The sequence below is a fragment of the Mycteria americana genome, chromosome 1 (genome assembly GCF_035582795.1).
Source record: "Mycteria americana isolate JAX WOST 10 ecotype Jacksonville Zoo and Gardens chromosome 1, USCA_MyAme_1.0, whole genome shotgun sequence".
Classification (NCBI taxonomy): Eukaryota; Metazoa; Chordata; class Aves; order Ciconiiformes; family Ciconiidae; genus Mycteria; species Mycteria americana.
In genome coordinates this window covers 190,578,659-190,593,851 of record NC_134365.1, presented here as the reverse complement: position 1 = coordinate 190,593,851, position 15,193 = coordinate 190,578,659, and the positions used below count along the sequence as shown (strand labels likewise).

The window sequence follows — 15,193 nt, the reverse complement described above, 5'->3', positions numbered from 1 at the left end:
GCTTATCCTGTTTATGACTTTACAGATAGTGGCTACACAAAGCAGCGCTGACACACTAGCCTTCACTTCTGTCCCATGCCACTAGGGCTCTGCTGTTCTGTAGGACTGGCAGCAAACTGCTCACAGTGGGTTGTGCTCACATTCTCCCCTGAGGTGAACTACAGCAAAAACTACGAAGCCTTTCGTACCATTTCCCACAGCATTCTCCTAGAGAAACTGGCTGCTCGTGGCTTGGACGGGCATATGCTTCACTGGGTAAAAAACTGGCTGGATGGCCAGGCCCAAAGAGTGGTGGTGAATGGAGTTAAATCCAGTTGGTGGCCTGTCACAAGTGGTGTTCCCCCAGGGATCAGTACTGGGGCCAGTTCCGTTTCGTATCTTTATCAACAATCTGGACGAGGGGATCGAGTGCACCCTCAATAAGTTTGCAGACAACACGAAGTTGTGCGGGAATGTTGATCTGCTTGAGGGTAGGAAGGCTCTGCAGAGGGACCTGGACAGGCTGGATCAATGGGCCAAGCCCAATTGTATGACATTCAACAAAGCCAAGTGCAAGGTCCTGCACTTGGGTCACAATAACCCCATGCAACGCTACAGGCTTGGGGAAGAGTGGCTGCAAAGCTGCCTGGTGGAAAAGGACCTGGGGGTGTTGGTTGACAGCCAGCTGAATATGAGCCAGCAGTGTGCCCAGGCGGCCAAGAAAGCCAACACCATCCTGGCTTTTGTCAGAAATAGTGTGGCCAGCAGGAGCAGGGAAGTGATCGTGCCCCTGTACTCGACACTGGTGAGGCCGCACCTCGAATCCTGTGTTCAGTTTTGGGTCCCTCAGTACAAGAAAGACATTGAGGTGCTGGAGCGTGTCCAGAGAAGGGCAGCGAAGCTGGTGAAGGGTCTGGAGCAGAAGTCTTATGAGGAGCGGCTGAGAGAACTGGGACTGTTTAGCCTGGAGACAAGGAGGCTGAGGGGAGACCTTATCGCTCTCTACAACTACCTGAAAGGAGGTTGTAGAGAGGTGGGGGTCAGTCTCTTCTCCCAAGTAACTAGCCATAGGACAAGAGAAAATGGCCTCAAGTTGTGCCAGGGGAGGTTTAGATTGGATATTAGGAAAAATTTATTCACCAAAAGGGTTATCAAGCATTGGAACAGGCTGCCCAGGGAAGTGGTTGAGTCACCGTCCCTGGGGGTATTTAAAAGACGTGTAGATGTGACGCTTAGGGACATGGTTTAGCAGTGGACTTGGCAGTGCTAGGTTAATGGTTGGAGTCAATCTTAAAGGTCTTTTCCAACCTAAGTGATTCCACGATTCTATGAAAAACATGGTTTCCAGAAAAGGCCAAGTTTTTATTCTTGCTCTCCTGAGATAGAGAGCTTATCACTAAAACAGTCTCTCAGAGCTTTGCAAATCTATTTCCCAACAAACCCACTGGTGTTGCTCATTCTTTAGATGCTCTGTGTTTCTGTAACTCACTACTCTGCACATACAGAATACATGTATGGAATATGTAATTATAGCTGTTATAATACATATATAGTATTTTGCTCCATATCCTTTAAGAATTATTATTTTTTTTTTAACAAAATGGTATTTCTCTGTTTATCAGTTCATCCCATTGTAACACCAGATCTGCAATGGAATGCGAGATTATTACATACAACCAGTTATTCAATTCCATAGTCGCTAGCTTCCACTAGAATTATGCCATTCTTGCTACCTTTAGATGTTAATATTCCAGGCAGAAAACATTTTTTGAAATCCTGAAGCTAAGGTTTGTGATACGGAATGGAGCAAATCTGCTTTGCTCTTAAAGAACTGTATCAAAGATACATGTGGTTATTCCTATTTGCCAAGAATACCCTGGACTTAACACATTCTGTAAATGTGGACCACAATAAATGTGCTTCTTTATGAATAAACTGTATGTTATTAACTCTATTAATTCACTGGCCGTATTCTTCTGCTGAAAGAGAAAAAATTCAAAAGGATATACAGGGACTTGATAGAGCCTTATCAAAATAATGAAGCTTTATAATGAATTGAACAAATATTGCAGTTAGTTGTTCCCATTTGTCAATTTTTAAAATAAATTTTAAATATTAAAAATATTTGTAATATTGATGTATCTCAAACAGAAAATAAACAAACCACACTCCAAGTATTCTAAGTACAAAATCCACTAGTTCTTTTAGACCTGAAACAATTACAATCTCCAACAGCTTAAAAAAAAAAAAAAAAAAAAGACATGCACAATATAAATTCATTCAGACAACCAAGGTTACAGTGAAGTTCCTTCTCTTTCTTTCAGGTTTTCTCTCTTTCTTTCAGGTTGTATCTCGTGACATTTAAGCACTAAATTCAGTTATTCTAGTTCAAAGATTCATGTTTCGTTAATTTCACAACTATCATTTGAAAATTTTACAGTAAAATGTTCTTATATGCATTATTACAAGTTCTGAATACTAAAACAAGCAAGATTTTTTTTCTCAGCAGAGTTACACTCACAGCTTTTAGGAAAATATTTTGGAGTGTTAGTGTAAAAAAAGCCACAGGCCATTCAATTTGGAAACAGAAAATCATTCCTTTAACAGGCTATGTCTCACTTTCAGGGCCTACAGAATTCAGCAATTTATTTTCCAGGTGTTTCCTGCCAGTATTCTATGAAATAGAAACTAGCCAAAGCAGCTTGCAATAATACAAAAGTATTGCTCCTTCATAGGTGTAATACTGTATGTCATTTCCTTCATCCACGGTTTTATTTTTATTCAGCTGGCAACAGAAGACGACAATAGACATAAAAATCAAAAATACCTAACATTATTCCAACACTGAATTCAGATGATGCGTTTTGAAAGAATCTTCATATACATTCTTGCTGGTACTAATGTGTCACTCTTATGGGTAATAAAGCAGGGACAACATCTGGATCTTAACAAGTACCCTGTTGTTCTAATGAATTTTAACTAAGGAAAAAATCAGGCCAAAGGGAGGTGGAAAATGAATGAAAATGGTACACTGTTCCTAAAAGATGAGGTACATGAGTGCACTACCTTAAAGCAGAATTTGCCTTCAAGTTGCTGTAAAATTGATCACAGCAACACTTCAAGGTATCTTTCACTTGAAATGCTCAAGATGCCTATAGCTCTGAAGAATTGCCCTTGTAATGACCCTACCAACAAGCCAGACAAATACATAAGTTGTTCATTTCATCAAGTACTTCCTCCTATGTGTACAGACCCAAAGCTAATTAGCAAGCTTCCTAAAAAATACATTAGTATTCAAACAAGTGATTAATTTAAGTTACCATTAAGTTACACAAATGTAAAATGACCTTGTAGTATTTTCTGTAGAAGAGCTGAAACTCAACAGCTACTAGCCTTCAGACTAAACTATAGTTTGTTTTTATATGTCTGATGTATTTATAAAAACCCTCCAAAAGTGTGTTTTAATGATTACTTTATGACCCACCATTTAATGTTTATCTAATGTTGGGTATGTAGATTTCTGACTGTAATTAACAATGTACATTAATTTGTATTTGCAACTTGCTAATATTTTTTGCACAATTCTCATGTGTAACACAGGTATTAAAGGTCGCCTCAGAAGGAAAAGTGAGTGGTGAATTTACTACCAAATACATTTGGGATTACTGATCTCAGCATCTATTTTCTCCTTAATAGTAGAGCAGTAGTCAGGCAGGGAGGGAATGAGTAAGTAGTTCTCATATAAAAAGCCTTTGTGCTAATAAAAATGTATTGGTTCACTGTTGGTTGTCTTTAAAACAATTTTGTGCAGCATTCGAATTGCTACATTTTGATTACAGGAAAGATTATCCATTTTCTAAAGGTGTTATTTATAGCTAAAGAGGAAATTCTGGATAACTGTTTCATTAACAAGCTAACCCAGCTTCAGGAAGTACAAGAAAGGCAAAACAGTTTGTAAGCGTCTCTGAATGGACTGCATGCTCTTACAACTAGAGGGAAACCATTAGAAGTCTGGCTAGAAATCATTATAATTCTGCTTCATTTCCATCTAGCAAGAAACTTGCCCAAGTACCTGGAAGTCCCTGTGGGTTTTTTTTTTTAAATGCTATTGTATTTAAAAGACCAATCAGTGTGTAACTGGATTCACTTTCAATTTGCTTTTTAGTAACTACAAATTCAGTACCTAAGCTTGATTCTTTATACATTTGTTTCAAAGGCAACAGAATCTCTTTTCCTCAAAGGAGGAGAGGAACACTAAAGAATCACCGTAAACTTATTTTAAGTAGCAAGAAGCCCATTCTTCTATTGTGATCTGAATATTTCCCATTAGGTCAGACCATAAATCCCATTATTTGTATATTTCAGAAAGATCATCACTGAATTACATCACAAACTATTTAGTTATTTATCATTATTTATTCAGTTCAACTCCAACTAGATTTAGTGCCCTGTTCAGCTGAGCAGTGTCACAGAAAAAAGGTCTAGGAAAGTCAGCTGTAACTGCTTAGGACAACGCTAGTCTCAGAAAGCTGTCCTTTCTCTTTGTTCAGTCTGACAACATAGTTCAGAAAAAATTCTGAAGGCTTATTTCCAGCACTGCCTAACTGCCAGAGCATGTAAGTGCATCTTAATATGCATCTGCAAAGTTTCTGAAGTTCCTACACTAGAGCAAACTGCCATAACCATTACACCACAGAACACACCGAGACCAGGCATGCTGAACTCCCGTTAATTCCCAAAAGGAAAGAGTCATCAGTCAGAGAGAAAAGAAGTGAGAAGCCGCCAGGCACATAACCTGTTAGGACATTTACTTTATTGGAAAGAGCAGACATGGATTCTGGTTTGGTCCTCATTCTCTAGATTATGTAAACTGTCTGAAAACTGTAGCGAATTTTCACTATTGGTAGGTTGTTGACCATTTGTAAGCAAGTATCTCACTGCCCTCCCCAGAAAGCATACAGATTAAAAAAACAACAAACAAACAAAAATCCCAAAACCCCCCAGTCTCCTTTTTTCTTTGTTTTAGCCATTTCTTAGTGAGAAATTCATGCCAAGGATGTGGCTGCACAGTTTTGATGGCTAAAAACATATTCACATTGTTAGCCAACTTAAAATATAGTCAAAATATGGGTGTGGAGGGAAAGGGAGCTGGACACAAAATTCAGGCAACTTACCTCTGTTGCTGACAAACGTTTATCGCCATTATCACTACCAACACCTGAATCCGAGTCCTTTTTACTTGGGTAGATGTCATCAATGCTAGATGTGAATAAAAGAAAAAAAACAAGCCCCAATAAAAAGCTATCACAGCATTCACGATTACAATTCTGTCCTGGTTTCACTTAAATCAAAGCAAAATTCCAACCAGTCTTAATAGCAGAGGGTGAAACAGCCTAGTATGGTTAAAAACTACACATTTGCATTCTGGTCATAGTAAAATAGATCAGATTGAATGACTGCTTAGCCTAATGATTAACAAAACAACAGAAATAATGTGCTGTAAAGCTTGCTTTTGTCTATACACTAGGTAAAAATGCTTAGTTACTAGCTAAGTGGCACAGGAGTCCGACTGAAGTCACTTAGCCATGGGAAAAGCAACTAAACTAGTTGAACTCAAACTGAAGTCAACCAATTTAATTGTAACCATGGATACATTAAAAATGAACTGATATTCCCTGCGGCTTGAAGTAGCTATTAACACAGAAACCTTTTAGTGTTTTAAAATAGACTTTGAAATTTAGGTTTTTAAGAAAACTACTATAATAATGTCAACTGCTCTCTCTTCTGGTTTCATTACCTAGTATGACCTCTACTCATTTTAAAGTACACTATTAGATGCAATACACTCATCACTTAACTTTATTTTTTTATATGTTTTATTATCCTCTCATTTGCAATCCTGAAAGCTGTAATCCTGAACTCAGACTGACACAGCAATTTAAAAAAGAACTTTATCAGTCTTACTTGAATATCTGATTAATCCTAATCTTAAATTATGTTTCATTAGTAAACACTAAGGATTTTGTGTAGAAACTGCATATGGAAATCCTAACCAGGTTATGCTTTTTCTTTAGAAGTGTGAAGTTATTCTCTAAAATAAAAATTTAGTAATTATTATGCGATAGAGCATTAGGCTGTTAGTTACCAAGTGGTACCTACTCTGTACTATCCCCTTACCCTAACCTGTATGATCCTATATGACCAAAATGCCATACAGGACATGACATTCCTGTCAATTTTCTTGTATACTAAAAGAACAAAACAGAAAACCAGTAGGTGTTTCCCAAGTGGAAAACTTACTTTTCATCCTCACTTCTTCCCACCTTTGGAATTTATCTCACAGAAATTCACAAAGGTGGCTCCTTTCAATAAGGCTTGAAACCTTATCTAGATGACTGACAGGGAGATTCCATAACAGTCCTTTTTTTTTTTCCCCCAGGGTGTTAGCAGCAATATCTCTATTTTTATTTACATCAACACTTTGTTTTTAGTGAATACTTCTCTCCAAAAATAAGGCATTATTGTACCTTCCCTGATTGGTTATACTATACTTCCCATGTTAGCGAAGAAAGAGCTGGCTAAAAACTGGTTTCCAATTAGCTATGGAGATTCTCATAATAAGGAGCTGCTTCCTATCTAGTTCCTGTCCTTGAACCACCATACAAGATGACATTTCCTAGATGTTTGATGTAAGACATTAAAGATTTTGTCTTTCGTTTTGCCAACAAATTAGGACATTTCACTTTAAAAGAGTCTCATGCAGTTCTCTTTGCTGGATGGATAAGCCTCTGGATGAACAAAAAAAGCTTAAAACAACTATGCAACGAATGTGTAACAACATATAAATCACAAAACAACACAAGAAATTAAAACTTATTTAACACTTTAATAGATTTACAAGAAAGTTCCAACACTTAATAATACTACCATCTCATTTATTTTCAATATATTCTAGTAGTGTACTACTGAGAAGTTAGATTTAAACTAAGGTTCACTCCTAAGCTCTTTCCTAATGTGCTGTTAACTTTAATCAGAACTGATGGTTAAAAATCTTTTGTTCTAAACTCTTATATGGATTTCATTAGAATAAAGCAAAACAAATCTCTGTTCAAAAAAGTACACTCTAAATAGCATCTAAACAAATGAAACTCTAGAACCTAAAGATATAAACATATTTATTTCTATTTGTTCATAAGTGTTACACGAAAAAAATAAGTGAGATTTTCATACGTACCTTTCTTCCACAGGTTGTGGCAAATGCTGTTGTTCTATGGCATTAAGATACAGTGAGTCTGCTGTTTTAATCTGACAAGCCTGTACAGTCAGGTATTTGAATATATGCACCTTACCCTTTGTACAAATCTGTTAGACAAGAAAAAAAAGTTAGGTTTATAACTAGAATGAAAGAAATAATTTATTCCAAACGTCATTTAGTGTAAAACTCCTTGACAACCAACTCATATCGTCATAATAGATATCACATAAAGGAAAATGGATTTTATTCTTTTTTTTTAATTACTAAGAATTACTTCAATTGCCCAATCAATTATCTGTGTGTACTAGTACAAATATCCTCAGAGAGTAAGACAGAAAACAAGAAAAGGATGTATTCTACTTTAAAAAAAATCCAAATGAGCTTTTGACTCAAAAAGAATTACAATAAAATATATTATATGGCCTATTACTAACCATAAATTGAATAATTATTTTCAAAAATTATTCAATATTGACATTTAATTAATCAGCATGTCCTTTATACTCTTAGTCACATTGTTTTTACTAGTGTCCAAGCATCTTTATGATGTATTTCACCTGCATTTTAGAATTTTTTTTCTTTAACTGCATACTTCTAGCTCAAATGCTTGCTGAAACTTGCTCTGTATTTTTTTAGTTTAGTAGCAGCATCACCATTGGTTATGAAAAGCATTTTTCCAATGTAACAAAAACTCTCAAGTATTTCAACAGCTGTTGATCTAGAACAATTGTAGCTTTCAGAGATGTGGTTTGAATCTCCTGTCCAGTAAGTCAACAACAATGAAGTTGTCCTTAAGCAGCAAGCACAGGTTCTATTCATTTATTATCATAATTTCTCAGCATGGCCTACAGTTCAGAACAGGAGGTTGATTTCTTTGTGTATCACCATCTATAAACTTACATTATGAAGTAAAATTTCACATGGATTACGTTCTACACCGCCTGCATATTTTTTTAAGTTAACAGTAAATCACTGTAAAAATTTCTAGAACTGGGTTCTTATTAACAGAGAGAAAATTTATCCAGGAAGTTTCTCATTTCTCTTTTTCAAAGTTATATACATATTCCAACCGTGTTTCATATGCAGATAGGAATGACAAAAATAAACAGGTAGCTAACTGAATGGAAATCCTCTAGACTCATGTTAGTTCAAGTGGTGCACAGACTCATACTCAGAACATCGCATACTTTCTGGGTCTTATTTATACATCAACAACTAATGTCTGTGGTGACTGACATTACTGCAGGTTCAGAAGCCTGCAATTGCGGAAGGTGACATTCTATTAGCTATAATTTGTTATTGTCCACCCAATATTAAGGCACAATTTAAATGATAGACGTCACTTACTTGTGCTGGTGGAGACTGCAAAGGATTGTTCTCAAGCAGTAATACTTGTAACTGCACCATCTTTCTAAAACAAATTGGAATCACAAGCACTTTATTGCAGGAAAAGTCGAACTTTACCAAGGGAAGCTGTACTAGTTCTAAAAGTAACAAAAAAGAGAGACAGTGTTATATCTGTATTTATTTTTGCCATAAAATAATAAAATATTTCTGAATAAACCTTCTTTTGCATTCAGGAAAAATACAAACTCAGGAACATGATCAACATTTACTCCATTCTATACTGGGAAATGAAAAGAATGTTATTGTTATACAAGTGACAATAAATTTTAAAATAAATACTTTGAAATTTTTTTTTCCCTGAAACTCAGCCGACAGTTCCCATACTGCATTCACAGGTAAGTACTTGTGCAATATAAAAGATGCCTAGAATCATAAAGATAATTCAATAAAAAACCTCACACACTGTTATTTAGTGAGTACCACTGAATGTTATATTCTGCAAACTCAAATGGAATAAATTTGAACACAAAGTAATTACTACTTTTTAATTATATCTACTTACACGATTAAAAAATACTTTCAAAATGCTAATAAAAAGAGCTACCATAAAGGTATTAGGCTTTTTTGGTTTTTACCTTGGGGTAAAACTTCGAGGTAATTTCTTCTGACATTCAGTTCTTTTAAAGATTTCAGCTGGCCTATCTGCTGTGGCAAAGCTGTGATTTCATTACAGCTGACATCCTACAGCAAAATAGTAATAATAGAACTAATGAACTTTTGGCTCCTAAATGTTAAATAATACAGATGTGAAATTGTAGCTAATTTACTATTACCGTTGTAACATTTTTTTTAACCTGAAAACATGCAACCATCTACATCCTATCTTCACAATGCAAAACTAGATACATGATAAAATGTTTACACATTACTTAAGACCCAGAGCGAATTCTTATTTGGAGAACAAGCTAATTTGGAAAGTTAATTTAATTTCTATAGAAACATTCAAAATCATTTGCTTAAGATGTTCTACCTTTTTGTTCTTAACTTTTATTCATATGAAGAACTCAGTACCATGATTATGTAACCAAAAATGTTTGGATGAAATGTAAAACTGCTAGTGTGTGGATCTGATTTTTTTTAAAAAGGTTTTTGTTCTTTTGGAGGCAATATTTAACCAAAATTTAAAAAAAAAAAAGGGAGAAAAAAGGCAATAGCATTCTGTAATGATGCTCAGGAAAGGCATATATTTGATTATCACATCACATAGTAGGCAATAATAAAATAGGACAGCTCTTGTTTAGTATTATACAGATATTCAACATATTATTGTAAAATGTACTACTTAACTGCCTCAACAGGTTATAAGTAGGTCTGATTTCGATGACTAAATACAACTGGTTTAATAATCGGGATGAAATTGGAACCCATCCTCATTTCAGCATTCCTAAAGGAGTAACTGCTGTAAAGTTGAATTGAAAGTATAAGGTCTGGCTATACTGAGCATAATTTCAAGCAACAAGTTTATATACAGTAGTATTACTGTAATAAATATTATACTTTATTACTAACAAGAAACTGCTATGAATATGCACTAAAGATCAACTTCTTGGATAAAGTCAGTCTAAAATGAGATAGTTTTCAGATACTAGCTATCATTTTTTGATATTGGATGTCATTTTTTGATTTTGGATTTCACAGATAGACTACTCGGTGGATAAGGAATTAGCTGGATGGTCACACTCAAAGAGTTGCAGTCAACGGCTCGATGTCCAAGTGGAAACCAGCGATGAGTGGCCCTCCTCAGGGGTCAGTATTGGGACCTGCGCTGTTTAACATCTTTGTTGGCAACATGGACAGTGGGATTGAGTGCACCCTCAGCAAGTTTGCAGATGACACCAAGCTGAGTGGTGCAGTCAACATGCTGGGGGGAAGTGATGCCATCTAGAGGGACCTTGACAGGCTTGAGTGCTGGGCCCGTGTGAACCTCATGAAGATCAACAAGGCCAAGTACATGGTCCTGCACCTGGATCAGGGCAATCCCAAGCACAAATACAGGCTGGGCAGCGAATGGATTGAGAGCAGCCCTGAGGAGAAGGACTTGGGGGCACTGGTGGATGAAAAGCTGGACGTGAGTTGGCAATGTGTGCTTGCAGCCCAGAAAGCCAACTGTCTCCTGGGTTGCATCAACAGAAGCGTGGCCAGCAGGTCGAGGGAGGCGATTCTCCCCCTCTACTCTGCTCTCGTGAGACCCCACCTGGAGTACTGCGTCATGCTCTGGGGCCCCCCAACATATAAGAAGGACACGGACCTGTTGGAGCAGGTCCAGAGGAGGGACACGAAGATGATCAGAGAGCTGGAGCACCTCTCCTATGAAGACAGGCTGAGAGAGTTGGCATTATTCAGCCTGGAGAAGAGAAGGCTGCGAGGAGACCTTACAGAAGCCTTCCAGTACCTGAAGGGGGCCTACCAGAAAGCTGGAGAGGGACTTTTTACAAGGGCATGTAGCGATAGGACAAGGGGTAATGGATTTAAACTGAAAGAGGGTAGATTTAGATGAGATATAAGGAAGAAATTCTTCACTATGAGGGTGGTGAGGCACTGGAACAAGTTGCCCAGAGAAGTTGTGGATGCCCCATCCCTGGAGTGTTCAAGGCCAGGTTGGACAGGGTTTTGAGCAACCTGGTCTAGTGGAAGGTGTCCCTGCCCATGACAGGGGGTTTGGAACTAGATGATCTTTAAGTCCCTTCCAACCCAAACCATTCTGATTTTTACTGCCAAACCACCTATACTCAATGTGAAATCAAAAGGACACCAAAACCTCCACTTACAACCCAGGAAACCTGTAAATTCAAGTAACATCCCAATTATGCTTCCATTTCTGTGTTAAAAAAAGGAAACAGTATTTCATAGTATGAGATCTAAGTGGGGTAATGCCAAATTTTCCTGAATAGCCAACGGAATACTTGCAGGACATTCACTCCTACTCTCTTGATTGTTTCAAATGCATTTATACGGTATCTGGGAGCTCTTAGACTACAACACTTCTAAAAGTCAGTCAGATTTCCACGTCACCCCTTTGAAGATAGTTGCTTTAACACTAGTCAAAAGCGCTACATTAACTCTCTATCTTCAAGCCTAAAAACTAGTTAACAAAAAATGATAGTAAAAGCAAAATGTGATCTGGCAATGCTGCTCGCTGTATCAGACAAGTTTCTTCTTGTAACAGAATCTCACTGCTGCCAAAGCATCCTTCCCTTGTTCAAAACACAGTCAGGAAATTATTTTAGCTTTTAGACAAGGAAATTAAAAATCCCAGTTAATGAGTGCATCTTTTGCCCAAGTTGCCACAAAGTATGGTTAATTGCACTGTTCCCAGATCATTTATTTTTAAAGCTTTACTGTCCTATTTTTAATTTACAGACTTTAAACAACTTTATAATTAGATACTCAATTTTTAGAGCACGGAATTTAAATTTAAAGTCACCTTGTGGCAGAGAAACTCTAGACCAAGTGTACTTATGCACACACATCAGAACAAGTCAGGGAAAGAGAGAGAATTTTAAAGGAAGTGCCAAAAAAAAAAAAAAAAAAAAAAAAAAAAAAAAAAAAGCCTGGCAGTGTGTAGCCTCAAAAACAAAGTCCACTTATAACCTTTCAAAACATCCTCAATAAGACTGATCTGTTGTGACAGCATGTCAGCATTCACAAGATCTCTAGAGACAGTAGTATCCTTTATCCTACTAAACACTGCAATCCAACATCTTTTTTTATTACATTGTTTGAATAGCCATGGAAAACAAAGACCTATAACATTATTTCTAGTTATACTTATGGTCTTGACTATTATTAGAATTCATGAGTGTGTATGTGACAGAGACAGTGTTTATCTTTCCCATTACTTTGGCAGTAATGGAAGCAATACTATCAAAGTCAAATGCCTATGGTTTTCAGGCTAATCATTTTTTAAAGGAACTAGATAACCAGCAGTTTGGAACTTCGCTTCATGGACATCTGCAGACAACTGTAGTCCAAACACCTACTCAAGTTCCAGGGGCTAGTGTTTGCTGGAGATCAGACTTCTTGTATTAAGCATTAATTCTATTTTGTCCTGCCATGACAACACAGACAATTTCTCAGGATTAGAGAAATGTAAGGTGTATTTAAATTTAACATTTATTTGTGTGGCATGAAGTCAATCATGTGAAAACAAATACAAACCACCAACATTTTTCTTTTGTTTATGGTAAAGTTTAAACCGTCTTAAACCAATAAAATTCAGCATAATGTAAACAACAAAACCAAATATGCTACTCTGTTCCATATTAAAATATTTATGACACACAGGAGTTTATCCAAACCATCCAAATAGGGGTAAACTCCCTCCTTACATCCATTTTAAAACTTTGGACTCCCCACTAAGTTGTCACTCCTAAAAAGCATGTGGATTCTGTCACAGCTTGTGACATACAAGCCATACTGAATGGTAAAAAGAAGTTACGCCGTGCATGAGCACATGGATCCTTTTAGGAAACAGAAGGCAGCAGGTCCCACTTGGTCAGGCTGCTGGCCCAGATGAGATGAATGAGGTGAAGTACCCAAATCCCAGCTGAGAGACTTAAAAGCTTCCAACATGAGACAGGAGCGTCCCAGAGATGGAGAAGGCTGTTCCCTGAAGAAGGCAGAAGTGCACTACTGCCTGATAGGATGGAGAACAGAATTTTACTGTATATCTGATAGTTTTGGGTGCAATTAATGAGTCATCTCTGCCCAATTACTTTTCTTTGATGGAAAGTAAGGTTCAGATTATTTTCACACCAGTTTTGCACACATCCTGGCTGACAGTAGAGGTATGATCGAGTTATGCAGCTGCAAATAAAAGTAAGTTTCCCAACCAAATTTTGCAAATAATTTTAATATATCCTGCAGGTAGAATAATTTATATGTTATTTTGATGCTTGTAAGATAGCTGTCAGATCTATATAACCCAGAACCCTAACATTTAAAAGAATACCTCAAAATTTACTGCATGTAATATCTAAGCCATTCTATGCCACAAGTATGAAATTTATATAAATATATACATGTAATAGAAAAAGAATCGCCTACCCCATTTTGGAGGAGAGAAGGAAGAAAGTCGTTAGTTGGAAAGATCTGACCTAATTTGCAGCAAACTATCATTCAAGAGTGACTACAGAGGTAAAATTTGTTTCAAAATGTTAGATAACAACAACAACAATCCATTTGCTACGTACACACAGCTTTTACTGCATGCAGCCTGTGAAAAGCTGTAAAACTCTGAAAACGTGAGGGTGCTTGGCAAAGTCCTAGTAATACAAGACCTGAATGCAGTCAGGTGGCATCTGTCACTTCTCAGGACCCATCCCCTGGGCCAGCTCAGCACCAGCACTGCCTATGTCCCAAAACAACACCACGCCCTGCCAGAGGGCTGGGTGGTGGTGTCGCTTGAAGGCCGCATGCTGTTCAGGCTGGCATTGCTCTCACACAGCTGAATGTTTTGTGAAACAACTGAAGCATGACTTAATCTTTTTTTTTTTTCTTGTTGGTTTTTGTTTTGGTTTGTTTTTTTAACTCATTTTAGAACAATGATCACCTTATTATCTAAACTGCATCATATTATATATGCCAGTACAGATACTGGTTCTCAATCCTACCACTATTTGCTTCTCCCAATACATCACATTTTAGTCATTTCCAGCTAAATAATGCAACTCATTTCACTGGAAATGTACCAAACACTTATAGTGGTATCAAACTAAGTAATCAGGTCATCTGAACAGAACCATGCCCAATTTAACAAAAACTTGTTATTCACTTCCCCCCCACACCTTCTAATCACAAAGAATCAGACCTTCAGCTTTCATAATTCTTCTAGGCTACCAAAATGACATGTTGCTATAGCCTCTCATTTGAAATATTTTTAGAGCAGGAATTGTTGTGTTCTTCATGACAAAGAGTAACGCTGAAATTATACTATAACTGGAAAGCAATATGAAAATCCAGTATTCCAGAAGTTAATTTAAACATATGATTTGTTTAAAAAAAAACAAACAAACCCTATCTCCTTTGAGTATAATCTACATTGGTTTTCAAGCTTTTAGTTTTTAACTTTTCAAAAGTCTCAAATAAGGATAAGGACTACTATTAAGCTACGTACAAACTCTTATGAACAAATGAAACACTACCAGCATGAGCAGTGCTAGTTCACCTTACTGGGAGGGTTCAAACTTGAAATTGGAGAGGAAATTAGATATGAAAGCACTTCAGCAACTCTTTACTGAAAATATTATCACAGACCTCAGTTAATACAAATAAAACGGGTTTATTTTGACCAGACAGAATCAGACCAAGTTTTTCAATTATTTCACATGAGCCCGCCACCACTAAGCTAGGTTACATCTAAACTAGAAGCAATCAAGAGCTAACAGGTTCCAATCTTTGTTTATTATCTATTTAGTCATCCTATCCCCTAAATTAGAATGTGTTTAATACTGTTCAACTTTAATTATATATAAAACTGGAACCATAATCTTTTATTGAATCTATTTTAAGCACAACAGAAACAATGCTATAGCCTAACACTTTTTTTTTGAA

At 36.7% G+C, this 15,193-nt stretch overlaps 1 protein-coding gene across 6 annotated transcripts in view; it reads right to left on the bottom strand.

The window, feature by feature from the left end:
- Nucleotides 1-15,193, bottom strand: part of LRCH1 (leucine rich repeats and calponin homology domain containing 1) — a 143,686-nt gene that overhangs the window by 54,901 nt on the left and 73,592 nt on the right. For all 6 annotated transcript variants that reach the window (XM_075489466.1, XM_075489444.1, XM_075489458.1 and 3 more), the window contains exons 4-7: nt 9,217-9,322; nt 8,582-8,718; nt 7,214-7,341; nt 5,154-5,238 (exon numbers count right to left, since the gene is read on the bottom strand). In XM_075489466.1, the coding sequence (XP_075345581.1) occupies nt 5,154-5,238; nt 7,214-7,341; nt 8,582-8,718; nt 9,217-9,322 (456 nt within the window). The remainder of the gene's footprint in view (nt 1-5,153; nt 5,239-7,213; nt 7,342-8,581; nt 8,719-9,216; nt 9,323-15,193) is intronic.